This window comes from Cynocephalus volans, chromosome 8 (assembly GCF_027409185.1).
Source record: "Cynocephalus volans isolate mCynVol1 chromosome 8, mCynVol1.pri, whole genome shotgun sequence".
NCBI lineage: Eukaryota > Metazoa > Chordata > Mammalia > Dermoptera > Cynocephalidae > Cynocephalus > Cynocephalus volans.
In genome coordinates, this window is record NC_084467.1 from 16,504,270 (window position 1) to 16,530,930 (window position 26,661).

At 51.8% G+C, this 26,661-nt stretch overlaps 1 protein-coding gene and 1 non-coding gene across 4 annotated transcripts in view; one reads left to right on the forward strand and one right to left on the reverse strand.

Moving 5' to 3' along the window:
- Nucleotides 1-26,661, reverse strand: part of ECE1 (endothelin converting enzyme 1) — a 95,351-nt gene that overhangs the window by 26,819 nt on the left and 41,871 nt on the right. The window contains exons 1-6 of one of the 3 annotated variants that reach the window (XM_063104178.1): nt 24,831-24,888; nt 24,061-24,147; nt 16,316-16,457; nt 12,103-12,315; nt 1,684-1,805; nt 200-346 (exon numbers count right to left, since the gene is read on the reverse strand). In XM_063104178.1, coding sequence (XP_062960248.1) covers nt 200-346; nt 1,684-1,805; nt 12,103-12,315; nt 16,316-16,457; nt 24,061-24,147 — 711 coding nt within the window. In that variant the 5' untranslated portion in view covers nt 24,831-24,888. Of the gene's footprint in view, nt 1-199; nt 347-1,683; nt 1,806-12,102; nt 12,316-16,315; nt 16,458-24,060; nt 24,148-24,371; nt 24,467-24,830; nt 24,889-26,661 lie in introns of those variants that run through there. The other 2 variants (XM_063104176.1, XM_063104177.1) reach the window with 2 other exon arrangements.
- TRNAT-GGU (transfer RNA threonine (anticodon GGU)) lies at nt 8,753-8,826 on the forward strand. The gene has a single exon. It is a non-coding gene; the product is annotated as a tRNA-Thr (tRNA).

The window sequence follows — 26,661 nt, forward strand, 5'->3', positions numbered from 1 at the left end:
CAGGGGTGGCAGCCTGCCCTTTCATGGTTTCTTGCTTGTAAAATTCTCACCAGAGACTCCAGAAATAACCCAGGCTCAGAAACCAGAAGCCTGCCACACCCCAACCCCAGAGCAAGTCTTCCCCATCCCAGCACTTGCTAAACTCAAAACAGGAAGAGGTCATGCCCCTTCCTCTTCCTGGGGTTTCGGGCCAGCTCACCTGGATCACGTTGCTATTGGAGTTCTTGGAGTCGGCACTGACATAGACAGAGAAGAAGGGCGAGATGCGGTAGTGGGCGGTGACCACCTGCAGGGTGTCCTGGAAGTTGTCCTTGGCCCAGGGACCTGTGATGTTCCAGCCCCCGAGCTGTGGGGAGGGAGAGTGGACGGGGAGGTGATGAGGCGGCAGGGAGACCTGCATGCGAATTCTGATTCTGCAGCCGACTTGCTCTGTGACCCTGGAGCACTCATCTGACCTCTCTGAGCCTCAACGGCAAACGAAAGGGATTGTCTTCTTTGGGGGTTTCTGATCCATGACCCGGAGACCCACAAACGGAGCAGACTTATCCTAGACAAGTGAGACACGAATCCACGTGGCAGCTGCTCCCTGGGTCACTAGGATGGGAATATGAAGACTTTTCCCTGTATACTGTTTACTTTTTGTATATTGAATTGTGTGGATGTCATTCCTATTAAAACAAATTCAATTGTGCCTATGGAAGAAAAAGGCTCCATATTTTTAAAAGGTTGATAAGCTATGGTCTACGTTAGTCTCTCTAAAAGTTGGCATTTTTTTTCCCAATCTCCTCTGTCCTTCTTTGCTTAGCACACATTGGCACATGGGTCCTGTGCCAGACTGGGTACAGTCCTCAGTGCCTGCAGCCACCAACCCTGCTGTGACTCCCTGAGCTGAGCTAGGAGGCAGGGTCCTCAAATATGCACAGGCAGCCAGAAAACACCTACAGCCACCTCCTGTGTAAGGCGGCCTGGGACAGGCCCCCTCAGAGTCCACCCAAGACCAGCTGGCTAGTGCTCAGAAGAAAGATCCTTCCCCTGCTCAGGAGTAAGGTGGGGGCGGGGTGGGCCAGAATGCCCCCGCTTCCCCCAGGAGGGCTCTGTTATTCATCCAAGATGCTCTGCTGGTCTTTCTGGAACATGCCTGCACCCCTCCACCCACACAAACACACCCTCTGAGGAAAAGGAAGCAGCAACATAGAGGAATATTTTTCCCGTAAATACAGCCCTCGTCCCCCACACAGATGCACACAGACACACACATACAGATGACTGACATCCACAACAGATGCCGACACACCCCCCCACACAAATGTCTGCACAGACATCCCTACCCACACAGAGAGGTGTGTGTGCGCGCGCGACACACACACACACACACACACACACACACACACACACACACACACACACACACACACACACACACACACACACACACACACACACACACACACACACACACACACACACACACACACACACACACACACACACACACACACACACACACACACCCCCCGCAGGCCCCCCCACAGCCCCGCTGGGCGTGCTGGCTGGAGGAGTGAGGCTGAGGCTGGAGGAGTGAGGTGGCCAGGCCCGGGGTCACCTAAAAGCTGGGGTGGAGGCCAGATGGGCAGGCAGGCGGCTCAGGCAGAGGAGGCCAGGACAGTCTGCCAAGGGACTCACCTTCTCAATCACCTCCATCAGGGGCTTGGCCCTGAGTGCCTCGATCCTGGTTTCGTTCATACACGCATGGTAGTATACTTGGGCCTTCCTCTCTGCCTCACTCACGCTGGCCGTGGAGTTTTCTGGAATGACAGACAGCATTTTGCAGTATGCCCCTGTTTGCCCACTGGGTGGTCTTGGGTGAGTCCTTCTCAGAGCCTTGGTGTTCTCAGCTCTAAAGCAGAGCTGTGACATCTGCCTGTCAGGGTGGCAGTAAAGAACTCAGGCACAGTGGATATGTGAGTGCCCCTGGCAGAGCCTGGCAAATAGGAGGTACTCCTGAGGTTCAGCTGACTGCAAATAAGAGTATATACCACGTTCCTCCCCCTCTGCCCATCGGGTTTGTAGATGTGTCCCTGGGTTGGCAGCATGGGCCCCCCAGCAAGACTGTCTGCTTCTGCTGCTGGCCTACTCGTGGAGAAAACACCCCTGCCTGGTGCGTGGGACAGAGACCCATTTTGGTTTTCAGATCCCAGACAACCTTTCTTGTGATAAAGACCGGAGGAGCTGGACAGAAGCTTGAAAGGCCTCATTCATTATGAATTTACTTTCCGCTTCCTCCTTGGAAGGGCTGGGAATGTCTGCCAGACTTGCAGTCACCTCACAGGGCCATTTTCCTCTTTCCTTCCCAACCCCGGCGAGCAGCAGCTCCATCCTGTTGTGGCTTCTCAGACCTTAGTCCTGGACACCAGGAGACCTGCTCTCCTCCTCCGTCTCCTCACGGGCCTGGCACAGATGCCACCTGCCGAGGGCAGTGCTCCTGCGCGTGCACCAGCACAGGAAGTCCCCAGCTGCGCCCGGTGAAGGTGACCACTTCTTGCTGGTCTGGTCCATCACGGCCTTACTAGGTGCCAGGGCTCCTGCTCCAGACCACACTGGATTCCCCGACCCCCTCGATTCCGTCTGTCCTGCTCGCTCCCCCTCTGGGGAACTCTTCACTGCTCCGGCCACTCTCGCTCATTTCATATTCGTTTCTCCTGGACCCCCAAACCCCTTCCTTAGCTTCCTTCAAAGATCCCTCCAAACCCCACCTCCTCCATGAAGACTTTTCTGGAAGAACTTTATCCACTCATCCACTGAATGGATACTAGATGCTTCCTCTGTGCCAGGTGGTGTATCAATTACAGAGACACAAAAGACAGCATCCCTGTCCCTAGGGAGCTTCCACATGGGACACTGTTATATACTCATTCTGCAAGGCCTCTCTGTGGCCATCTTTTCGACGAAGCTCTCCAAAACTGTTCACTCCTGAAGGGCCTCAACCCTCAGAGCACCTACTGGGTGCCAAGCACAGGGCTGGGCACTGAGAATTACAGACATAAATAAGACCCACTGCCTGCCCCCAAGGAGCTCATGGTCTCATGGTGAACACAGATACTCAAAGAGATGACCACGAGACACAGAAGTGCTCTGAACACTGCAAATGGCCATGGAGCACAGCGAAAATCACTCCCTTTGGGAGGTTGGGGAGAGGCCGGGGGCCTCCAGAGGACGTTCCATTTGAGCTGGTTCTCAAAGATGAAAAGTTGTTCACCAGATAGAAATAAGGGAAAGGGCACGTGTAGCGGGAGCAGAGCAGTACTGGGACGAGCGAGGAAGTACAGAAGGACGTGCTGTTTGGAGAAAAGAAACCATTAGGTGGAGCCACTTAGCACAAAAGGCATGCATCATTTCCTGACCAGTCTTTGATCAGCTTTCCCAGCCCCCGCCCCATAATGCTCCCGGCCCCCTGATTCTACCATAAATAGCACCATGATTTTCACTGGTCAGCACATCAAGTCCTGGTCTTACCAAAGACAGGATGACAGCCCTGAAAAGGGGATGGGACCAGCCTGGGGCTAGTTTGAAGGATGATATAGAGATAGGAGAACCCCTTAAGCAAGAGACAGAGGTCAGGGGTACACACAACCCTGGGGATCATGGGAGCAAAGAGAAGAGGCCTCCCAGAGCGGGGCAGGGGGTGGAAACAGGAGAGCAGGGGCTGCTTCTGGCTCCTTGGACTCTGGAGGCAGAACATCAGGGAAAGCAAAGGGGGAGCCCGCCACTCCCTCAGCAGCTAGGCCCTGGAAGCAGCATCTCACCATCCACATCTGGCTCTGGCCATGACCCCCGAAATGCCAGGCCAGTGTTGGGGGAGGCGCAGTGTGCCCTGGCCCATGCCCCAAGGCCACTGATAAGAGGCCCAAAGAAAGCTCCCCAGGAACAGCCTGGCTGTGCTAATTACAGCGAGTTCCAGCACCAGTCCCCATTCCCTGACCCGTCCCCAAGCCCCAAATCATCACAGGAGAGAGGAGGAGGGAACGCCTCCCTTGGGCACAGCCTCCCGTCTCCTTTGTCTCCTTCGCTGAGAGGCTGCCCCTGACCGAGTCCAAACTTCCATGCTCCGAGCCCCAACCACCAAGGTGCATGCGCACTTGTTCTCCCACAGCTGTTTATTAAGCTCCTACTGTTTGGCAGCTGCCAGAAGTGTCATGGAGGCCTGTCCGCATGAGGCTCGCACCCTGGTGGGCGCCGCACACAGCATTCACAAATGATCGCAAGACTCTGAAGCACACACTGGGGGTGCTAGGAGGAGAAATTCCAGGAGGCTGCCCCGAGGAAGACTTGCTCAAGCTTCAGGCGGGAGGAGGAGTTCCATGTGCACCGGAAGTGGGGGCTGGGCTTGGGCTGCCTCGTCCCCATTCCGTGTCTTAGTCGTCCCTGTGTCCCCAGAACCAGCCCTGGACAGGAACATGGAGTCCTACAGCAACATGCGCTGAAAGAACAGGGCCTGGTGTCCACCACCAATGAGGAAGAACGCCATGCCTGGGGGACGACGAGGGGACGAGGCCAGGTGCCCACCGGAGATTCGTGTGCACAGGAAACGAGGCAGGCGGGGCAGGGATAGACAGAAAGCATGGGCCCCCCAGGAGTTAGCGTCATGCCTCCTCATGTGGGTGCCACGTGTGCTCCCACTGCCAATGCAGGAGCCCCGGAGGAAGATAAAATTCCTCTTCCTTCCTGTGGTTCCTGGAGCCCACGGGGACAGCCCCCAGCTCATTCTCCCACCTCCTCTCCTTCGTCCTCACTCGGGGGGCACCTACTACCTTGCAGGCCCCAAGAGGACAAGAGCCGAAGCAGGACAGCCAGGGAGGAGGCTACTGCAATAGACCAGGTGAGGGAAGATGGGGGCTTGGCCGGGGGTGCTGGCAGGGAAGGGGGCGAAAGGCTTCTGGGGCAGGAGCGAATCAGGAGTCCAGAATGGTGCCAGGTTCTTTGGCCTGAGTAAGGAGTTGCTGTTAACTGGGACGTGGGAGGCCGGGGCTGCGTGAGGGGCAGGTTTAGGAAGTGGAGAAAGTGAAGGCAGCTACAGTCGAAGGTTCAGTTTCAGACGTTTGAAGTTTGAGATCACTACTAGACAACCAAGGGGGACCCTGGCCTGGGAGCTCATAGTTACTGTCTCGAATTGCTTTTGGTCCAAATAGGCACTGGAGTGTGCAAATTTCTTAAAATTGCCTCTAGGGTCCTACATCATGCATTCTTGGCAGGGGCAAGAATGAATTCTTGGGGGGACAATTCTTGGGGGAACAAATTCTTACTCTTTTTACTCTGTATACATAGAAGATATAAACAGATACCCAGGGCACCTGTGGTATTCCAGTTTCATGGAGGGTGACGATGAACACAGCTTGAGAACTGCTGCCCGGGACCAGTGGGTCTTCCCCCTGCCACCCCTGCAGCCTCGTCTACCACCCCCCAACACCTCCCGCTCCCCGCTCTTGCTCATGTCGCTGCTGTCCCTGGGTCACTGTGCGCCTGCTCCTCCTGCCTGGCACCCTCTTCCCTCACTGCCAGCTGGTCTGTTCTCTCACTTAATGCACATGTCTGCCCAGATGTCCCCCCTCAGACAGCCCATCCCTTCCTGACCACTGTAGCTACAATAGCCCCTTTCCTCTCTGGCACCACATCCTACTTGATTTTTTTTTCAGACCTGACTTTTCACAACCATATTATTTATTTATTTACTCATGTATTTATTTATTGTCTGTCTCCCCTGCTAACATACGAGTGCCACCAGAAAAGACAGTCTTAGTCCTCACAGAATGCCCAGCTCCAAGCACTGCCGGGCATGCAGGAACCGTACATTATGTGATTGCTGAGCGAATGAATGAATGAGTGAAGTGTTCTGGGAAAGACATCACTTCAGCCTGAGCGGAGAGCCTTAATTTCAAAGTAAAATCAGGCAAAGAACTTTGGATAGGAGAAGTCTGGTTTCCTTTAAGATACTTTTGCTTGTGTTTACGTCCCAGAACAAGATTCCATGGAGGAAAAGAGGAAGCCAAAAAGCCAACTGGGTGGCTCCGGATTGAGCTGGGGGACACATTTTAGACATGGTGGCACCTCCAGGACCCCAGTGGTATGGAAATCGTTGGGCAGCCTAGGGCCAGATAACAGGGCTCCCAACGCCTGGCTACTTCCTTCCAGGGACCCTGAGTTCCAGAAATTTCCAGCCACTTCCCCTAAGTCCCAGAGAGGAAAGACAGCACACAGTTTAATCGGCCTGCTTCTTCCTCTGGGAGTTTTTATTGGAACACCTCTCCCACATCACTCCTCAGGGAGGAAACAAACGCCCAGGCAGGCAGAGCTGTGACTGAGGCAGGCTGTGGGGACAGGAATGACAGGGAATCCTGCGGCCTCCCTTGCTGCAGCGGGACCATGTGGCCAGCAGCATGTGAGGCCATGACTCCATCCACACCAGGACAGGACCAGTGTTTGCTTTAGATAACCACAGACTCAGTTCAGACAGTCAGGACTCAGGAGCCCCATCCTGTGAGGGGAAAAGAGGGCAGCTGATAAAGGCGGTGGCGGCACCTCCTTTATCAGCTGCCCTCTGCATAAAAACAAAATAATGATAATTCCATTATCACTGGTGCCTACTGCAGGCCAGGCCGTGTGCTGAGATCTCATCATCATGCTGATACCCTGAGTAGGTATTATTGTCCCATTTCAGAGAGAAGGAAACTGAGGCCCAAGGAGGTGAAGGCAGGGCTAACAAGCGGCACGCTGGAACTGGAACCCAGGCATTCTCAAGCCTCCCTGAGAAGGTGAACTGCTCCCTCTGTGTGTGGGCACAGCTGCGTGTGTATATCTTGTCATAACGATTTCCACCAGTCACTGTTGTTAGTATCACACCCAATTTTTATGCAAAAGGTTGGGTAACTTGTCCAAGTAGCTAAAGCCAGGATTAGAGCCTGAGCTCTTTCTGTTTTCCTGTCCTTTCCTGCAGGTTGGTTTGGAAACCCAGAGGTGGTCCTGAAGCCTCCCCTAAGAAGCCCTGGACACTCCCTCCAATCCTGAACTTAAATCAACTAGTCAATCAATCCATTTATTTTATCTTATTTTTTTGGCAGCTGGCTGGTTCAGGGATCTGAACCCTTGACCTTGGTGTTACAACACCACACTCTAACCAACTGAGCTAACTCACCAACCCCAATCAATCCATTTAACTATTCCCAAACGTGAAGTGAATGTCCAGTGCTACAGACACTGCACCAGAGAGAAAGCGTTTAAGATGCAGATCCTGTCCACAGAGTACCTCCTTCCAAAAGGCACAGGAAGATGAAATTAAATTAGACAGCAAATATTGGAAAAACATATCAAAGTAAAAATGCATTGGAATATTGGAATACTTTGTGTGTATTTCTCAGGGAGAACAGTGTCAGGGACAGAAGGAAGGGAAACTGCTGACTGTTTCTTTCTGGAGCTGGTGTTGCTTGAATTGTTTTAACAAGCATACATTAATTCCTATAGTATAAAGTATAGTAAACATGACAGGCATACACAATGTAATCGTAGCTCAGGCCCCAAGAGGTCCTTTGGTAGCCATGGAAGACCTAATGGAGAAAGCAGGTTTGAGAAAGTCGTGAAGAGTTGGAGGGGGTGATGAGGCATTCTAGACGGTAGAATCATCTGAGCTAAAAGCACAGCTGGAAAGCCTAAGGCAAGGCCAAGTCTAAGGGCTGATGGGGCTGACTTCATCTCTCTGATGAAGTGAGGCTACTCATGAAAGCCTACAAGGACAGCCCATGCTGGCTGTCTGGGGGAGTGGCAGAGTGGGGTGGGAGGTGCCACCCCCCTCCAGTCAGCAGGCTGCAAAGACATGCCACAGTGGCTCCTGGCCTAGTTCAGCCCACCTGCTACGGATCCGCCTGGATTTCCTCTGAGGGGTCTGGGGCAAATTCACACATCACGGAAATGCCTGGCTTGCCCAAGGCCATATGGCAAGTGGAGGCCAAAACTGTCCTGCCCGGCCAGCTGACACAATCCTCACTGGCACTATGAACATCTCCTCCCCTCTCCATCTGGGAGGAAGCCCACCCCCAGGCTAGCTGGGAGCAGCTTGGGCATCACCCTGCTTGCTCCAGTGCCCATCGGCTCAGGCTCCCTTTTGAGGCCTGCTGGCTAAAACCAGTCTGGCCTTAAGCCCAAGAACGCACTGGCCCACTCACCTGCCACCTGCCCCTTCAGGGGTTTCAGGTATCAAAGCCCACAGGTGAGGGGCCATTTCTAGACTAGTTCCCAGGAGTGAGCCTGGGAGGGAGGGAACCCTAGCCTGTGCCTTCTGGGGAAGCTCCTGGTCAGTATGACACCGGGGATTGATCCTAGTTACAGTGTCCATCAGGCCTGGGCCAGCACTTGCCCGGCCTGGAGAGCTCAGCCAAGCAGCCCAGGGTGGAGGTAGACAACCCGCACTTCTGGTCACTGTCCTCCTACGTCGCGCTGCCCTGCGGCCTCCACGTGGTGAGTCTGACTCAGTAGAGTCACTAGAGGAAGACTGCAGGTTTTGAAGCCCTACAGCTCTGGGTCTGAATCTCAGCTCTGCCATTTCCTAGGATTTCCTTCATATTTGCAAGTCACATCTGTAAAACAGGCATATCCAGCTGGCTCCATGGGTTTACCATGAGGATTAAATGCAGTAGTCTAAGTAGACAACTCAGAGTGTCATAGACATGCCCTGTACCTCCTTCCCTGAAAACCAGGTCCAGGGGCTGGCTGGTTAGCTCACCTGGGAGAGCATGGTGCTGGTAACACCAAGGTCATGGGTTCAGATCCCCGTACCAGCCAGCCACCAATAAATAAATAAAACAATTAAAAAAAGAGAAAACCATGTCCACATCAGTGCTTCTATAAGAAATAAAATAAGGGGCCGAGCCCGTGGCGCACTCGGGAGAGTGCGGCGCTGGGAGCACGGCGACGCTCCCGCCGCGGGTTCGGATCCTATATGGGACTGGCCGCTGCACTCACTGGCTGAGTGCCGGTCACGAAAAAGACAAAAAAAAAAAAAGAAAAAAAAAAAAAAAAAAAAAGAAATAAAATAAGCAATAATTACTCTTTTCTTTGACCACCCAATTACTCCTTAGAGCACCCCTACTAACGATCTGAGTTAGTTCCCACTTTACAGATGAAGAGCCAAGTCCTGAGAAGCTGGGTGGCCTCTCTGCAGCCACACAGCTCATTAGGGAGAAGTCTGGGTTGGAACTCACCTAAAACCATCAAGAAGAGAAGCTCTGTTTTGCTGAGCACTACTATGTGCCAGGCTGTGTGCTAAGCACCTTGAACATGACATGCAAGTCAGTACTCACAGTGACCTTATGTATTAGGTGGCATCATTACCCCCAGTTTACAGAGAGTGAAACTAAGTAGGAGAGAGGCTGGTTTCACCTTAGGCAGCCAAGCTGGCGTGCCAGGGCTGCCTGACTTCAAAACTCCACAGTCTGGCCTCCTGATATCACCAGACCCTGGCCCTGGGGTCTGGGGCTTGAACGCAAGGTTCTGGCTGTTCTGTGCCCAGTTCAGTGCAGCTCCCCACCCACAACTTGACCCTCAGGGACACCATGGACATAAGGCCAGAGCCCAGGACTGGAGGCCACTCATCGTGAGCCCTGCCACCTTGGGGGTGGGGTAGGGAAAATGAACTCAATCTTGCCACAGACCCAAGGTCTTTCTGATAAGAACCAGCCCCAGAACCAGTGAGATCGGGACCCATAGGTGCAACACATAAGGGCCAGTTCTGAGCCTAACTGGGAAGTTAGAGGGTGTGTCCACCTTTCTTCCCTGTCCCCTTTTGGTGCTAACTGCTCCCCAGACTGTGGGCCCCCCTCCATTCTGGACTGGAGGTGTGTCCTTGGCAGTAACTTAACTTCCCTGAGCCTCAGTTTCTTCATCTAGAAAACAGAAACAAAATTCCTACATCCCAGGGTTGCTGTGAAGAGTAAAGGGGCAGCGGACAGAGTATAGTGCACAGCACACAGTGGACACCCAACAAAACGTCAGTCTCTCTCCCTCTGTCCTTCAGGCCCTCACTGCTCTCTGCTCCCTGCAGGTTCTCTCCAACACGGTGGGAAGGCAGCTGTGTCCGTGCCTTATACCTGAAGGAGATGGTGTGGGACAGGGGAAAGGGCACACGAACAAGAACCAGGCAAGTCCAAGCTCTGCCACCTACTAGCCTGTCTTGAGGACCTCTCTGTACCTCAGTTTCCTCATCTATCAGATGGGGCAAACAACGCCTTCCCAGCTTCCTCCCTACAGGATTAATTGGGGTGACATCTACAAAGGAGCTCCGTGAAGTATAAAGTGCTGTGCAAAAGTCAAGGGCAAATAACAGTAACATCAATATAAACAGCATCCACAACAGCAGGCCAGCCTAGGCAAAGCACTTTAAATGCATTTTCTCATTTAATTTTCATAGCTCAGAAGAGGCATGGTTCCCACTGTACTGATGAGAAACCAAGCCCAGAGAGGTTATGTAATTGACCTAAGATCTCATAGTAAGTGGCAGAGTCAGGATTTGAACCCACGTCCTGGTGATTCTGAAGCAGAGAAGCCAACCCATCTGGTTATACTACCTGGACTCTTCCCCTGCCTGGTTAATGGTTCCTGCCAAGCCCCCAGCTATGTCTTTAGGCACTGGGGAAGGGACATCCCTGAGTTCCAATCTTGCAACTACAGACATTTTGCCTTTTAAGCTTCTAGCTCTGCAATCAAAGACTGCATCCCCTCTCGAAGGCACCTTTGGTAGCACAAGGCAGGCAGGGGGACATCTCAGGCTGGGGCTTTGCTGTTTCTGACATATAGAGTTCCTTCAGCCCCACCTCCACACACCACCCTGCTCTGATCCTCAAGGAAACAAGGAGGAGGCTTTGCTGCTTTGGGGCCTGCCAAGGGGTCCTGCCCAAGAGCTGCTGGGGGCCAAGGAGAAACGGTGGATATGTTTTACCTAGTAGCAGCTGTGCCTCTGGGGCTGGAGTGGGAAAGAAAGGAAAGGTCTCCTTAACCTGGTTTGCTTATTTCCCACAGTTGCCTTAAGTTCCTAATTGTCAAATTAGAATCGATTCTTATAAGAAGGCTTTGTCTCTTTTTAGGTATCTTCTTCTATTTTCCCTACTTTTGAATATCTTGAGGATTTTCTACAAACTAAATTTAATAAATGTTTGTCAAATCAAAGTTCTGCCATTGATGAGTAAAGTGACCAGCTTTTCCAGTCAGGCAAATTGACCTGGTGGTCTCTCCTAGCACTTAAGAGTCCCAGGATGGGGCAGGGGTCAGCAGGAGCAGGAGATGGCCAAGGTCCCGGCTGCCCAGGGGTTCAAGTCAGGACCTCTATACAGCACGGCTGCTGTGATTTCATGCTAAAGGAGGACACAGTGGGCAGATGGGAATTCAACAAACATTACCAGGGATACAGCTGCAAACCAGACAGATGTGGGATTCTAACCTAAGGATAAAACCACCAACACTGAGGTCAACTAGAGGTGCTGAAGGCCCAACAAGATGCAAAGAGAAAAACTTTGGTCAGACGGCTTATCACGCAAGCCTGATCACCAAGGGGCCAAGGGAGAGTCCACCTACATTGAGTAACTAACTCTCTGATAAACTGTTATCACTTTCACTGGATTGTAACCTTAAAATCTGATCAAGTGTGTTCAGCCTTGATTCCTTTTGCTCACACTTTGAAAACTCACATCAGTACTAGCTAAAAACTAAGCTGCAGCTTGAAGCCACAAAAGTAACTACCACAGCTACCAGTTCCTGTGCACCTACTCTGTGCCACACACACCATGCTAATGCTTGACATGTGTGCTCTCTGGTTCTCAAAACTCTGCAGTTTGGGTCTTATTAGTCCCATTTGACAGATGAAGAAACTGAGGCTCAGAGATAAGTAACTTATTCTGGGTCACACAATGAGTGACAGGGCAGACATTCTAACCCAGCTTCACCTACTCTCAAGCCTATGTTTTTCCTGTTCTGCCAAGCTCCTCTTTTAACCAGGCATGCCTGGGTAGGTCCAGCAGACAATGCTCCTCTTTGGCCCATTCACTGGCCTCCCTACCAGGTGCTTACCGAGGAGGTGCTTGATGATGGCTTGGTTGTGTTCCCAGAGATTGCTGAAGGTCCCCCAGCGTGAGTGGCCATCAGGCACAGGGTTGGCTTTAATCCAGCCACCACAGGCGTAGCTAAAGAAGTCCTGGCAGGGGTCCACCGAGGGGTCCATGGAGCTCAAGATGGAACTGGTCACTGAGACGCAGGCCTCAGTCAGGCACACTGAGGGCGTTCCTGGAAATCAAAGACAAGAGGCCAGTGAAGGGTAGGCAGGGAGGAGCTGTGGGAGGACAGTGCAGTGGTCTGGGGTCACATCCCACCCTGGCCCCAAACAGATTTGGAACTGGATGATCATGAGACCCCTACAGAGAAATGATGTCAGTAGACCTGCAATCACTTGACTTGTAAAATAAGACTTCAGGTTACCTGCCTAAAATCCTTTTTATGGCTTAAAAAGTACCCAGAACCAAAGTGTTTCTCTTCATCTTTCCTTCCACAAATATTCCTTGATGCCTGACAAATTTATTCACTCCTTCATTGATTCAACAAATTAATCACTGAGTATCTTCCAGGTTCTTTGCTGAATACGGGGTGTGTGGTATGGGGCATATAAAAGGCAGAGTCCTTTCCTTTGCAAACAAATCATTTAGTTGGGGACCTACACATTATATAAGAAAAGTCAAAAGACAACAGTAGAAATGTCTGTCATTGATTCTACAAAGATAAACATTTACTATGTGTCAAATGGGCAAAGGAGACGGTATGGGGCCAGGACCCAGGAGGGAGGAAAGACTCTGGCATAGGAGACGGGCGCTAGGGAACATCGTTCCTCCCGAGCACAAGGCAGGGGAGTTAATTACCTCAGTGAGTCCTCAAAAAACCAAAAATTAAACAACGCTAAGAGACTGGTTTGCCAGAGGCAAGAGGAAGGGGGTGGACTCCTGCCTCAAGGTTGCTCCAGCAAAGGAACCCAACCGTGGGCAGCCTCCACAGTGGCCACCCGAGGTGGCGTGACGGACCCGATGCTGAGGGCTGAGGCGCCCAGGCCCCACCTAGTCGTCTGCGACAATACACACTGTTTACTGAACACAGCTCCCACCAGGCACTGCACACGCATTCATGATCTCACTTTGCCCTCATTAAGGCACCGCTGCAGGAGCGATACCCATTTGAGGATAAGGAAACTGAGGCTCTGAGAGAGTGAAGGGAAACCGTTACCCCGCTGAGCACGAGAGCTGAGCCGGGCCTGTCCTGGCCCAGCAAGGCCAAGGCTGCATCTCTTCTGCTTTCCCTCTGCACCTCTTTGCCATTCGTGACAGGGGCTGGTGCCATTTGATGGGCAAGATCAGTCTCCCCATTGTGCAGGTTGGCTGCGAGCCAGGACAGGCTTTGGAGACAGTCAGACTTGGGTTCAAATCCTGACTTTCTGCTTTTGCCTGTGGGGCCTTGTGCAAGTGACCTCATCTTTCAAAGCCTCCATTTCTCCATCTAGAAATTAGGAAGAAGAGTAGGACCAATTCTGCGGTGACAATGACATGATCTCATGGCTGGGCATGGTCGCTCAGCTTCCTCGAGGCTCAGGGTCTATCTTTAGAGAGGAGAAAAGAATGCATGGGCTGGCGGGGGCAGTCCTCACTTCAGTCAGCAACGTAATGCCAGCTGGAGCGGGACAGGCTTGAGTGGTTCACTTGTGGGCTTATTAACATCTGATGACAAACGGGAAGTCCTTTAGGCTGACAAAGGGCTCAGAGGAGCTGCATGACAGCATGAAAATCAGGGTGACTTTATTTTGAGATAACTATACAACAATTAAAAGCTATTGGGCCGGCCCCGTGGCTCACTCGGGAGAGTGCGGCGCTGGGAGCGCAGCAGTGCTCTGGCCGCAGGTTTGGATCCTATATAGGGATGGCCGGTGCGCTCACTGGCTGAGCGCGGTGCGGGCGATGCCCAAGCCAAGGGTTGCAGTCCCCTTACCGGTCACAAAAAGGACCAAAAAAACAACAAAAAAAAACTATGGAGCCACAGGCATGAAAATAGAGAAAGGAAATGGTGGGGGAGATGGTGAAATTTTAAGTATCTCTAGATCAGATCATCTTAATCAGAGTTGCCTGTCCCACTCTCCAACTAGGTGGGAGGTACCAGAATCTTTATGGGGCGAGGGGAGAGAATTTCTGCGTAGTTTGAAAAAGTCTATTCACTATTATGATATCACTTGATATTTGGAAAAGGAACTGAATACCTATTGTTTTTATACAGCAAACCACAGGAAGTAGAGCTTGACAAAAATCTTGGCTGGTGGAAATACCCAGAAGACAGACTGTAAAAGAGTGATCCTCAAGGAGGGAGGTAGGGTGTGTGTGTGTGTGTGTGTGTGTGTGTGTGTGTGTGTGTGTGTGTGTGTGTGTGTGTGTGTGTGTGTGTGTGTGTGTGTGTGTGTGTGTGTGTGTGTGTGTGTGTGTGTGTGTGTGTGTGTGTGTGTGTGTGTGTGTGTGTGTGTGTGTGTGTGTGTGTGTGTGTGTGTGTGTGTGTGTGTGTGTGTGTGTGTGTGTGTGTGTGTGTGTGTAGTGGAGAGAGAGACTGACTGATTAAGGCTTTTGTAGTTATCATAAGGGGACTTAAGATTAAAAACAAAATAAGAAACCAGTCCCCAGAAGTCAGGCTCAGAGGTGTGAGCTCTTCACTAAGCACCTGCTCTGCCAGTCTCTGGGCTAGGTACCTCGGTGGTGCTTAAGCAATAACTGCTTGATTATTTGACTACATAATTGTTTGTGGATACTTTACCAAATATTCCTGTCCTAGCAGGGGCTTAATGCATATTTGATTAATTAATGATTTCCAGCCGCCCTCCCCCCCAAGGCTCTGTCTCCTTAGGGAAATCTTCCTAGACCTTCCCTCTCTGGTCCCTTGACTGCCTGGGTGTCTGCCATCCTAGCATGAACCATGTTGTATCAAGGCTGTCTCCCTGACTACCTCCCTCACTAGGATGTGAACTTGAGGGAAGAGCCCATATTTCACTTGCTTTTAAATCTGCTTTGCCCAGCATTGCACTTGGCACCTAGCAGCTATTCAATACATGTTTGTTGAATGAATGAATGAACGATTGAATGCATGAAAGAGCTTTGTCCAGCACTTGGTCATCACCTGCTGAGGCAGCAAATATTTCTTCCCTTTAGGATTTGCCTGATCAGTTGAGAAGGCAGAAACAGGTCCTAGGTATAATTCATTGACACTCAGCTACATCGTGCCTGGCCTCAACACTGTGTAAGACAACTTGAAATATTTACTGGAAAATTTATTCTTTGTTTTGCTGCTTCTGTTTGCAAAGGACTTGCAAATTTCTGGAAAGGAGGGTGCAGCAGGAAGGTAGGTAAAAATGCACTTAGATGCCCAGACATAACTTAGAGGTGGGTTTGGAAATCATCCCAGGATTTGCTTTGACTGGCCAGGTGTTTGCTCAGACAGGGCAGATGCCAGCACCTGCTACTGGGTAATGAGGTTACTGTCAATATCTGGGGTGGCCACTGCTTTCTCAGGTGGAAAATCCTTGGCTCCGGAGCCTGGCAGCCGATGGTTGAGTTCCAGCTTCCTCACTCAATCCCCCACTAGCCATGGAACCCTGGGCAACGCACTCAATCTTAGTGCCTCTGTACTAGTTTCCTAATACAGAAAAGGGTCCCAAAGTAACCACACCTATGAGATTACATCTGTAAAGGAGACGTGTGGTATTTGGTTCATGGAAAGTATTCAGTAAACAGAAGCCATTATTGCTATTTTATTAGAACTAAGGATGCCAAATAGCGTCAGCCTGTGTGTCTAACCAGGCTGCATCCTGACAACAGTGGTACCCAGAGATAAGGCTGAGGAAGTCCTGTGACGCACCAGATATGTGATATACATTATCCAAATCCTCAGAGCCATCCCAAATTGGGCCCTGTTTTCCCCATTTAAAGTAGAGAAGACACAGGCTCTGGGAGACTAAGTGACCTGTCGAAGGTCACACAGCCGATAAGCTGCTGGGCCAGATGTGGACTCACACTCCCCTGACTCTGAAACCTTGCTCCCGCCCATGCCACCCACCTCGCAGGTCTCGGTGGATCAGCACCCGGAGTCCACCCGGTCGAGCTCCCTCCTCTGCCTACAGTCCCGGCTTGAGCAGGGAAGCCCCCCTTGCACAAATGGACAGAGCCGAGGGCAGGAGTGAGCCAAACCCACCACGCAACACAGAGGCACCTACTTGTCTGGTACTGGATGCCCAGCGCTGCCAAGCAGGCCACCAGTCCCGCCACTAGGACTGCCACCAGCACCACCAGCCGCTTCTCCACCTGTGTCCGCGCAGCCCAGCATCTCTGGCTGCTCCGGGGGCTGCGAAAATTCACCTGCAGGGAGGGAGGGAGAAGGGGCAGGGAGGACGTGAGCCCAGAGCCCCCTCTCCCCAGGAGGAAGGGGCTCCGCTGCAGGCCCAGGCCCTGGGGAGGCATCAGGGTCGCCCTCCTGTCTCAGGGGTCATCCAGTTCCCACAGAATCAGCCTTAATCCAGGACAGGAACCACCTCCCTGCTCAGCAGCTCGGATTTGCTCCCAAACATCAGAGTCAAGCAGCTCAATCCGGCCAGGCTTGTGTGTTTTGTGTCACCTGATATGGGTAGAAGAAAAAAAACTACAACTTTTCCCTGTTTCTCCAGTAAGAAGTTCAAAAAAGAACAGGATGTTTGGACTTGCGGGCCTCCAGTGAGCATACAGCTGGCTTTCCTGAGAGCAGCTGGGTCAGGTAGAGAGACGGACACCGCCTGCTGAAACCCCTTAAAAATCTTTTTTAAAAACTTGAGAAACAAAGATTTTGTCCCTACTCAGCAGGGCTGGGGACAGGGATGACACATCACAGCTCACCCTTCACAGAATCAGGGAAATCTTTAGCTCATGAAGCCCTCACCATCCCACGAGAGCTGCCTTATTAGTTCTCTTTCACGAATGAGGAAACTGAGGTCTGGAGAGGCGAGACCCTGGCCTCTCATCACACAGCTAAATGCGTAGAGCTGGGATTTGAACCCCAATCTTTTGATTCCTGAGCCCCCAGTGGGCCAGAGGTTTGGGTGTTGGGAGATGTCGGGGGAGACACTAGGAGAAATAGCTCCATTCAGGAAGGTCCTCGAAGGGAGGAGAAATGTTCCCAGCCTAACAGTCTAGCTAAACAGGAAGGGAGGAACAATGACAGGACGTGGAGGGTGTGGCAGGCCCTCCCGAATCGAGGAATCGAGGAGGGACACACCAGCCAACCGCACTCAGAGCCCCTGGCCCAGACCTGTCACACCCAAGGCTGGCGTGGGGCTCCCCTCTGTTCCAAGAGGTGCTTCCTGCAAAAGCCAGGGCCCCAGGACAGGAAGGGACTCCCGGAGGTGGGACTCAGTTCAGTGACACTGCCGCCGTGTACAAACAGCTGAGCACCCACTCAGGGCCATGCTGGAAATATGGAGGGCAAGATGAACTCCATTACCTTCAGCTGCTCACAGCCCGGCAGGGAGGCAGATAAGAAACAGCCTGCGGTGGGCAAGGGTTCAGTCAGGGAAGGCTTCCTGGAAGGGGTGATGTCTGGGCTGGGTCTTGAAGAATAAGTAGGAGCTGGCCAGGTGAATGGGGAAGGGAAGGGGCGAGGCGGGCAAGGCCTTGATCCTAAGGGGAGCTGTAAACCAGGTTAAAGAACCTGGACTTCCTCCTGAAGGCTGGAGTTACATGATTAGATGTGCCCTGTGGGGAAGGCAAGGAGGAGGAGGGCAGGGCTGCCAGGGGAGATGAAGAGACCGAGACTCTGACCTGCAAGTAAGTGTCCCACCAGCAGCAGAGCAGTGGCTGCCCCGGAGCCAGGTGAGAGTCTTGGGGGAGTCTCACTCTGGCACCTGGGGATCAAAGCTGGATCAGCCTAGGGAAGGGCACTGAGAGGCATGTGGCTATCGTTGGGTATTTGGGGGCAGGAATTGACTGGGAATTGCTGTACAAGGGAAAGGGGGAACATGAGAACTTTTCTGTGGAAGAAAAATTGGGTTCTAGAACTGAGAAAAGGCACTTGAGGTTTGGTGATACTTTTGTGGAAATCTAGGAAGCTCAGACACTGAAGCAGCTGGGCCAGGTAGAGAGAGGGACACTGCCTGCCAAAACCCCTTAAAAATCTTTTAAAAATTTTTGAGAAAGATTTCTGACCATGCCACTCTCTTAGTTCAAACTAAGCAGTAAGGACCAGGTGTGGGAAAAGACAGCCTGGGATGCTACCATGGACACAGCACTCAAAAGTTGATAAAGTGCTTTTTCAGAGACATTGATTATCTCCTGAAATTGACCTTGGGCACTGGTCGCCTGGGGACACTGGTGCATGTGCTCCCTCTGCTGTGCTGTCCTTCTGCCCTGGACATGTCTCACACTTCCTCACGTTCCTCCTTTAGGCCCTCGTGCCCCCGTTATCCTGGCTCAGCTCGCGGGGTGCAGTGGCAGTGAGACCTGATTTAAGGGGCAGCCCTCTGCCTGGCGCTGGCTCTAGGAAGCCAGCAGACACAGCTGTCAGGCTTAGGGAAGCAGGAAATCCTCACCTGACCTGGAGAGAGAAATGTTGAGGTGTGGGGAGCGAGGGACAGCCAGGAGCAAGGAGCAAAGGTGTCTGAGGAGGTGAAAGGGAGAGAAGAAAGTAACAGAAGGAAGGGAGAAGTAGAAAGGAACAGAGGAGAGGAAAAAGGAACAAGGGCAGCTAATAAATATTTGAACACTGACTATGCGCCTGGCATCGTGTTAGTTTTATTTTGTTGCTAGATGGTACAGTTCTGTCTTCATAACGTCCCCGCCAGAAGGTACTAGTATTAGCTGCAGAAGAAACACAGAAGTGAGGAGGTTGGCAGGGGAGAGTCCTCTCCGGAACTGGCAGCCTCGTCCCAATTAGGCAGTGCTACCTCTGGAGGGGCAGAGTTGAGCTGACCCTCATTGTTCAATGCAAAGTGCTGATTTAAACAGATGGTGTTCACTGCAAAATTAAATTAGAATTCAACCAGAAGTGAATTAAAAATTCATAGTTCCAGGCAAGAGTGGCAAACAAAATTTGAAAACAGGATTTTTAACCTTTATTATGTTCTTCACTCAACTTGTACTGCTGGGCTAGGGCCTCTTGGTTTCTGGACATGCCTTGTGTCTGAGGGCAGAATGAATCCAGAGGCATCTCTCCCTGAGCAGAAGGCACCTGGTGGCACCGGGCCAGGATCAAGAGGCCTCTGCAGGAGACGCTGGCCAATTCCTGGCTGCAACAGAAAGGGCCACAGCTGTGAGTCAGGGCCCCGCTTGCCTTCCTACGGCTGAGTCCCTTGTCTCGGAGCCCCTGTTGTACCTGCCCTGACTCCTTTATAGGACCACGGAGAGAATCCTGTGAGATGAGGTCACAGCAAGGGATGATGTGAGCGGTTTCACACCTTCCTTTTGGAAATGAGGGCATGCCAGTCATGGGAGACTGGTCTGCAATGACTGGGAGGGTATGAGGATTGGTGGCGAGCAGCCCAGTCCATCTCGAGAGGGAACTGGGAAGTGGCCATCCATCAAGGAGCAGACCTGACGCTTGGAAGATGGAGCTGACAATCACTGGAGACAGCTCACTGGCAGGCTTAATTTCTTACTTATTGTTGTATGAAGAAGAGAGAGGATGAGAGAGAAAGAGAAAGGGGTGCCCTCAAGGGAGAGAGGAGGAGAGGGAGACAGAGCCGGAGACAGTGAGGGAAGCAGATTCAAGCTGTCCAGCCCAGGAATTCCCAGCGTTCCCACAGCCAAGGGAACAAAGCCCTAATCAGAGATAAATATTCAATTACAGAAGTGAGTGCTTGGCTCACCTAGCCTTACAGCAAGAACACGTTCTGCAGGTCAGGACAGAGCACTGCTGCCTGGGGCCCAGGAGACAAGCCAGCAGCAGCAGGGGTGGGCAGCGGGCAAAGCCTGGTTTTCAGAGTCGTGTAGGGAGGGAAGGTAGAGGCTCCTCCTGAGCCACCGCCAGGCCCCCCTAGCCACCTGGGCTGCGTGAAGTGGCAAACAGGAGTTGTCTGGCCAAGCATCTGGCAGGGATCCCACCCCCTGCAGCCCAGAAGCCTGGCCACCCGAGAGGGCTGGCAGGGGGAGCCGGCTGCAGCCTCAGAGTCAGCCTTTCGGAGCAGGCGGACCGTGACAACCCAATCTATCAAGGCACCCTGCTTCCGCGAGGGTGTCAGTTTGGGGAAGTTTCTTCCAGTAAAGTTTCCATGAGGTAGACTTCTGGTTGAGGCCACCGGAGGTTGGCCCAGAACAAAACTATGAAGTCCTCTTGTTCTCCCATCTCTGCCTGAGCCCTACTTGCCACCCAGACCCCGGGCCTCACTTTCTTGAAATAACTGGTGACAGCTTAAGTATTATTACCTGTTGTAGGGGAGGGTGGCACTCTTAACAGGAATCAAAATCTAGTAGTTAGAAGAAGCGCTTTCCAGTTTGCTTTGCTTTCCAGAAGGAAAACCCAGCTCTCCACAGTACAGGAGAAAGATCACAAACCTGGGAAGTCAAAGGTCAGCAAGACCCTGCTGTGCATGTCTGAGCAGCACCTGGGCTTCAGTCTCCCCTCTGCAAAATGAGGAAGCTGGACGAGGTCCCAGGTGTGACCACCTCGGGTTCTGGAACCATACAGACAAGAGTATAATGCTCTGAAATGTGGACAGATTTGAAAGTACTTCCTAGTAAGCAACAAAGTCTTTTTAAAGCGCTGAGTGGTCCTGTCCCTGAAATCACACTCAAAAGACAGCCCTGTGCGGGGTGGAAAAAAAATGAGAAAACCACTCTAAGAATTTAAATATCTCGGCTTCCCCCTTTTTAAAAAAAATAATAAAATAGATTTTTAGAAGCAATTGGATGAGTTTCAAAGGTTTTGGCAGACAGCAGTGGCCATTTGCTCCCCAGTTTAGGCTGCAGGTATAACTTGGGCTATTTCCCTCCAAGCCGCTGAAATGCTGTGTGTTCAAGTGTGTGAGATCCAGGGGAAGCTATGATATTTAGGGCATCGCTGAGATAGCGTGCATGGTGAGTTTCTCTAATAATCCTGCTAACAACCAAATCCATTTTTCTGAGCACTATCCAAAATGCTTTCACCTATATTGTCTCATTTGAATCTTGGCAACAGCTCTGATAGATGGGTTAATAATATTAACCCCATTTTACAAAGAAAGCTGTGTGAATGAGTTGCTTTCTGGTCTTGCAGCCCATGAGAGACAGGGCTGGGGCTCCAAGTTAGAGTTATGTGGCTTTGAATTCTGCGCTCAGTCCACAGTGACTCATTTTAGTGGACTGCACGTAATTTGTGCCTAAAAGATGAGATAAAGGAAGATAAAAACTCTTTCAGATGAGGTACAGGTAGCATTTTACCTCAGTTAAACTCAACACTTTGTCAGCACATCCAGTAATACACATGGCAAGCTTGGCTGAAAGATGGAAGTTTTCATTTATTAGTTATTGGTGTTGATAACTACAGACTTTCTAGAACTAATGGGCTTCAAAATCTTGAAATATCAAAGAGCTTATTTTCATAGCTGCTTTTCAAGAGAGGGAGATTTGGGGTGCAGGATCCAGTTTAAAAAGTCTAAAATCGAGGGAGTCAATGTGTTCCTAGCAACCAGTGCACAGGAAATAATCTGAAAGACTAAACGATAGTCCCCTGACAGCACGACAGCAATTGGGCCTAACTGCCCAGCTTAAGTAGATTGAATAAATACAGTTTTATATATTGGTACCATGAGGTGTTATAATTTTTAATGGCAGCATGTTTTGGAAATTTTTAATAACATAGAATATGCTTATGAAGTGGCATTGAATGAAAAAAGCAGGATATAACACTGTGTATTAGAGTGAGCTCAACTATGTTTAAATATATATACATACAAGTATGAAAAACAAGAAGCCGTTACCTCCAAGTAGTGGAATTACTGTTTTTTTAAATCCTTTTTTATACTTGACTCTATTTTTTTGGTCACAAATGAGCATGTGATGCTTTTCTATTTTGGGGAAAAAAAACCCAACAACCCAATGATTGAAAACATGAAATTAATAGAAAACTCGCCTCGTACATTGAGGTTGATGGGTTGCTGACTCAGATAAACAAGCACTGGCTGGTCCCTGTTTGCTCTGGGAAAGTCATGGAGGCTGCAAGCTATCCAGGCTGGCTACCCATAGAAATGCCCCAAATCCCGGGCAACAATTTTGCCTCTTCCTGCATGGAAAGTAGAAAACGTAACCAGCTGGGCAGCTTGGTGTACGGATACCAAGACCGAACAACGCACACAACAGCAATGTGGCCACAGGAATGTCCCTAACCTCTCTATGCACCTCAGCTTCATAATCTGAAACACAGCCACACCAGCCTTCACTGCATAGGTCATAAAAACAATAATAATTGTACTAGGCCCCATAATACATCTTACATTCTCTAACTCCAGTTTACAGATGAGGGAATTCCAACTGAAAGTGATCAGGCAGTTGTCCAAAGTCCTGAGTGGAATCAGAATTCAAACCCAGGTCTCTGGCTTCAGAGACTGGGCTCCTTCTGCTCTGTCAGGGGCCTCACTTGGATGTTCTGAAACAGGCTATACCCACATAACAACACAGCATATTATTTTGTTGTGAATTCTGAAATGCTTTTGTGCTGATATATTTAGAATCTTCTGTGGAAGATGAGCCTGAAAAAGACTGCTGATTAGATTCTGTTTTGATTTGCAAAGGGAAAAGTGCCTGCCACAGAAATCTAATTTCCTGCTGGATTTAGCCTCTTAAGAAGGGTCCCCACAGGGAAGAGGTTCCAGACAGACTGGATTTGATTTGTCACTCCCAGATTTCTAGCTCTGTGCACTCAGGTGAATTGTCTCTCCTCTTAGAGCCTCAGTTTCCTCATCTTTAAGTGGGGAATGTAATCCCTACAGCTTTGGGGGTGGTCCTGAAGGTTAAGTGGATACTATACGTAGGGGGTGGATCACTTGGGATCATGAGTTCGGCTCTCCCTGGAAGAGGGACTCAGTGCTGTTTAGCCTGGAAGAGGAAATCAATCAGTGCTGTCTCCCTTTATCAGCAGTATTATTCCAGCTTCTCAGAGGCGTGCCTGAGTAGAGCTGAGCCTGGCAGCCTAAGGTGCTACTCACCCTAAGCTTGCCCTCGGAATGAGTTGTGATTGGGCGTCAGTTCACCAGGTGGCCCCTAGACTGTCCCCAATACCTCCCTTGGTCTACCTAGCATTTGTCCCCTGGACTGAGGTGTCCCGACTCCTCTCTCTAAACTGGTTTCTCAGGAGCCAGATCACAGGGCCGCCCTGGGTGCCCACATTTCCACCTACCTGTTTGGGTCTAAAGCCCACTGGGGCTGAGGTCCTGGCCAGAACCGATCCAATGCAGCCCCGCGGGGAGAGGAGCGCAGAAAGCAGGCTCGGCTCACTGCTCTGCCACAGGCAGGGAGGTGGTGCGGCCCCCTCCCCGGGGAGTAGGCATATTAGATTCGCACAGGAGCAAACACAGGGAAGGGGAGGAATTGGGCTTCCGGGGTAGGCTGAAAGGGGCAGGGAGAGAGGGGGCAGAGGGCGGGCTCCTCCCCCAGGAAATTCAGATATTGCTTGGAAAAAGGAAGAAGGACGTTATGCCTACTAGATAGGGTGACCAACTCTCCGGGTTTGCCCAGGACTGAGGGGGTGGGTTCCAGGGTCACAAGGCTTTCCATGCTAAACTGGGGCAGTTTTAGACTCTGCCAACAATGGGCTGTGTGACCCCGGGCCAGTCCCTCAGCACTCAGGGACTGCCTTTGCCGTGAAAAGGGATCTGGGACCAGCTCAGATCTGGGGGCGTGCTTCAACTCTGCCACCTGGGCTGCAGCCCCAGAAGCAGATGGCCGGGAGGAGGTGGGGGCGGGGCGGCGCGAGTGCGCATGCCCGCGGGCCTGGGCCTGGGGCCGGGGCGGCGCGAGCTCCTACCTGCAGGCCGTGGGCGCAGCTGTCGCCCTCGGAGAGCGAGTCCACCAGGTCCTCCTCGTCCAGCGTGGCCCGCTTGTAGGTCGACATCTGCAACGCCAAGTGCAGCACGGACTCCCTCAGCGCCTCCATGGCTCCCGCGCCCGAATGGGGAAGCGGCCCGGCCGCCGCCGCCGCCGCGCCCCGCCCAGGCCGGGACACCCGAGACCGGCCCACGGACCGGCCCGCGGCGGGGGTGGGGTCCCGCCCCCTCCACCCGCTGCTGCCCCCCTCCTCGCCCCCTCCCCGCGCCTCACCCCCTCCCCGCGCCTCACCCCCAGCGCCGACAGCACCGCGGCCACCGGGGGCGGCGGCCACACGCTCCGCATGCTGCTCCCGCGACGCCCGCCCGGGGCCCCGCTGCCGCTGCCGCTGCCGCTGCGCGCCCGCCCGGCTGGCCGGGGCGACCGGTACGCGGGGGCCGGGCCGGGCACTGCGCCACCTTCGCGGGCGGAGCCTGATCGGAGCGCAGCTCCCTCCCTGGCCTCCCGGAGAGACCCCCGCCAAGGTCGGGGGAGGGGGGATATGGTGGGTCCCCTCCTTCCCCAGAGGTTGGGAGACGGGGCTCCCCAACTCAAGCCCCTAGCAGGCAGGAAGAGGCTCACAGTGACTCTTCTAAGAAACCTTAAGTACCCCTTCAATAATGGGGTCCCCCAATGACAGACACCAGGAGTAAAGTATGAGGAAGGTGACCCCCATTTGGCCCAGAACAGTCAAGAGAGAGTATCCCTCACCGTCAGCCCTTAGGTGTTTCAGGGGAGTCTCCCCCAACGCTAGAAAGGTGGAATGAAAAAGGCAGGTGTCGCCTCTCATTTCCCTTTTGCTGTAGCTCAGAGGTCTTTACGCCAGAGTTCTTGAGTGAATTCCAGAAAATTCCAGAGAACTCCCCTGATATAGAATGAAAAGTGCTGCGTGTGTGTATCTGGGTGGCTGGAGGGTAATCCAGTGCTTGCGCCACGCTCAAAGGCACGGCCCTCCCCCAGCACATTAAGGACCATTGCTTTGGGGCAAGTCAAAAACCAGGAAGGTGACCCTTCTCACCTTCACTCCCAGGCACCTCCTCCCCATGCCCTAGGGCCTTTCCTGTCACCACAGACTGGAAAGGGCTCTCAGGTGTTGGATGCTCAGGTAGGGACTCGGCTCCAGCACTCTCCCTCCCACTCAAGAATCCCAGGAAGGTCTAACCTAGCTAGCAGTTTCCCAAAAGATCCTCCACTTCTAGTAAAACATGGAATCCTCGCACTTATTCATATTTTTCAGCTTTCCAAAGCACATTTCTGTTCATTCCCGATTTGATTCTCACAATCACACATATGTGTGAATGAACAGGCTCAGAGATGGGTGACTGCCCAGGGTCTCCCAGCTCCCACTCCTGCCCTCTTACAGCACCCCCAGCAGCCAGAGGGCGCCTTGAAAAATGAAATTCTGATCTTGCCACTCCCTTGCTTATAACTCCTTCTGTCCCTAGAATAAAATCCAAGCCCTTTACCAGGCCCCCTGGCCTCTGTTCTCTCCTGACCCTCATCTGTGCTGCTCCCCACCTCACTCACGCAGGCCCCAACTTCTTTGGCCTTCACTCAGTTGCTCAGCTTCGCCCAGTTTTCCTTTCCCCCCAAAAGATCTTCGTATCTGCTGTTTCTTCCATCTGGAACATTTTTTCTCATCTCTACTACAATGGCCAGCTCTTGCTTCAGGTCTCAGCTGAAATGCCACCTCCTCAAATGTCCCAACCACCCTAAGTGGCCCCCTAAATTCTCTGTTACAGCACCCTGTTTGTTTTATAGTGTTTATTGCAGCCTGTTAATTTTTTTTGGTTTGTACACCTTTATTGTCTCTTTCCTTCTCCCCAGAATCTTGAGCTTTATCAGGGCTGGGACCTTGTCTGGCCTGTCCAGTGAGAGTCCCCATCACTTGGCATATAGTAGATGCTCAACAAACAATTGTTAAAATGAATGGTGGAACAAGAGGAGGGGAAATGCTTTTAAATTCTCATGAATTCTGCTCTAATTTGGTAATGCCTAAGGAAAAAGGAAACACGCCCTGGGGGTGGCAAGGTGCATGGGAAGAATTTAAATTCTGGAGACTTTTGCGTCACTCCCACTGAGTGGAGGAGTCCCCGTTTTCCACTGCAGAGAGGGAGAGAATTCCAAGGCTTTTCACTTATTGCTGGGGTTACAGTTGGGCTTTTTCTAAAACAGGATACTTGGTTACAATAAGTAACAGGTGTCAAATGCCAGAGGAAAAGACCCTTGAACAAGTTTAATTCACCAAACATCTCCCCTGGGCACCCAGGTGATGTAAGTCATTTGTCAGTTCTTTTACACCCGTCATCTCATTTCAGCCTCTCACATTTCTCTTGGAAGCAGGTATCGATGGCCCCTTTTACAGAGAATGAAATTGAGGCTCAGGAAAGTAACTTGCCCCTTTGTGGTAAGCAATGCCTCCCCCTCCTTCCATCTCATTTCAGAGGTCTCCCCTTCTGGGAAGCTCTCCTGATCACCTCCCAGACCCCAGACAGTGTTTGGTCCCCTGCTATGTGTCCCCACACAGCCCCTCTGCCCCATA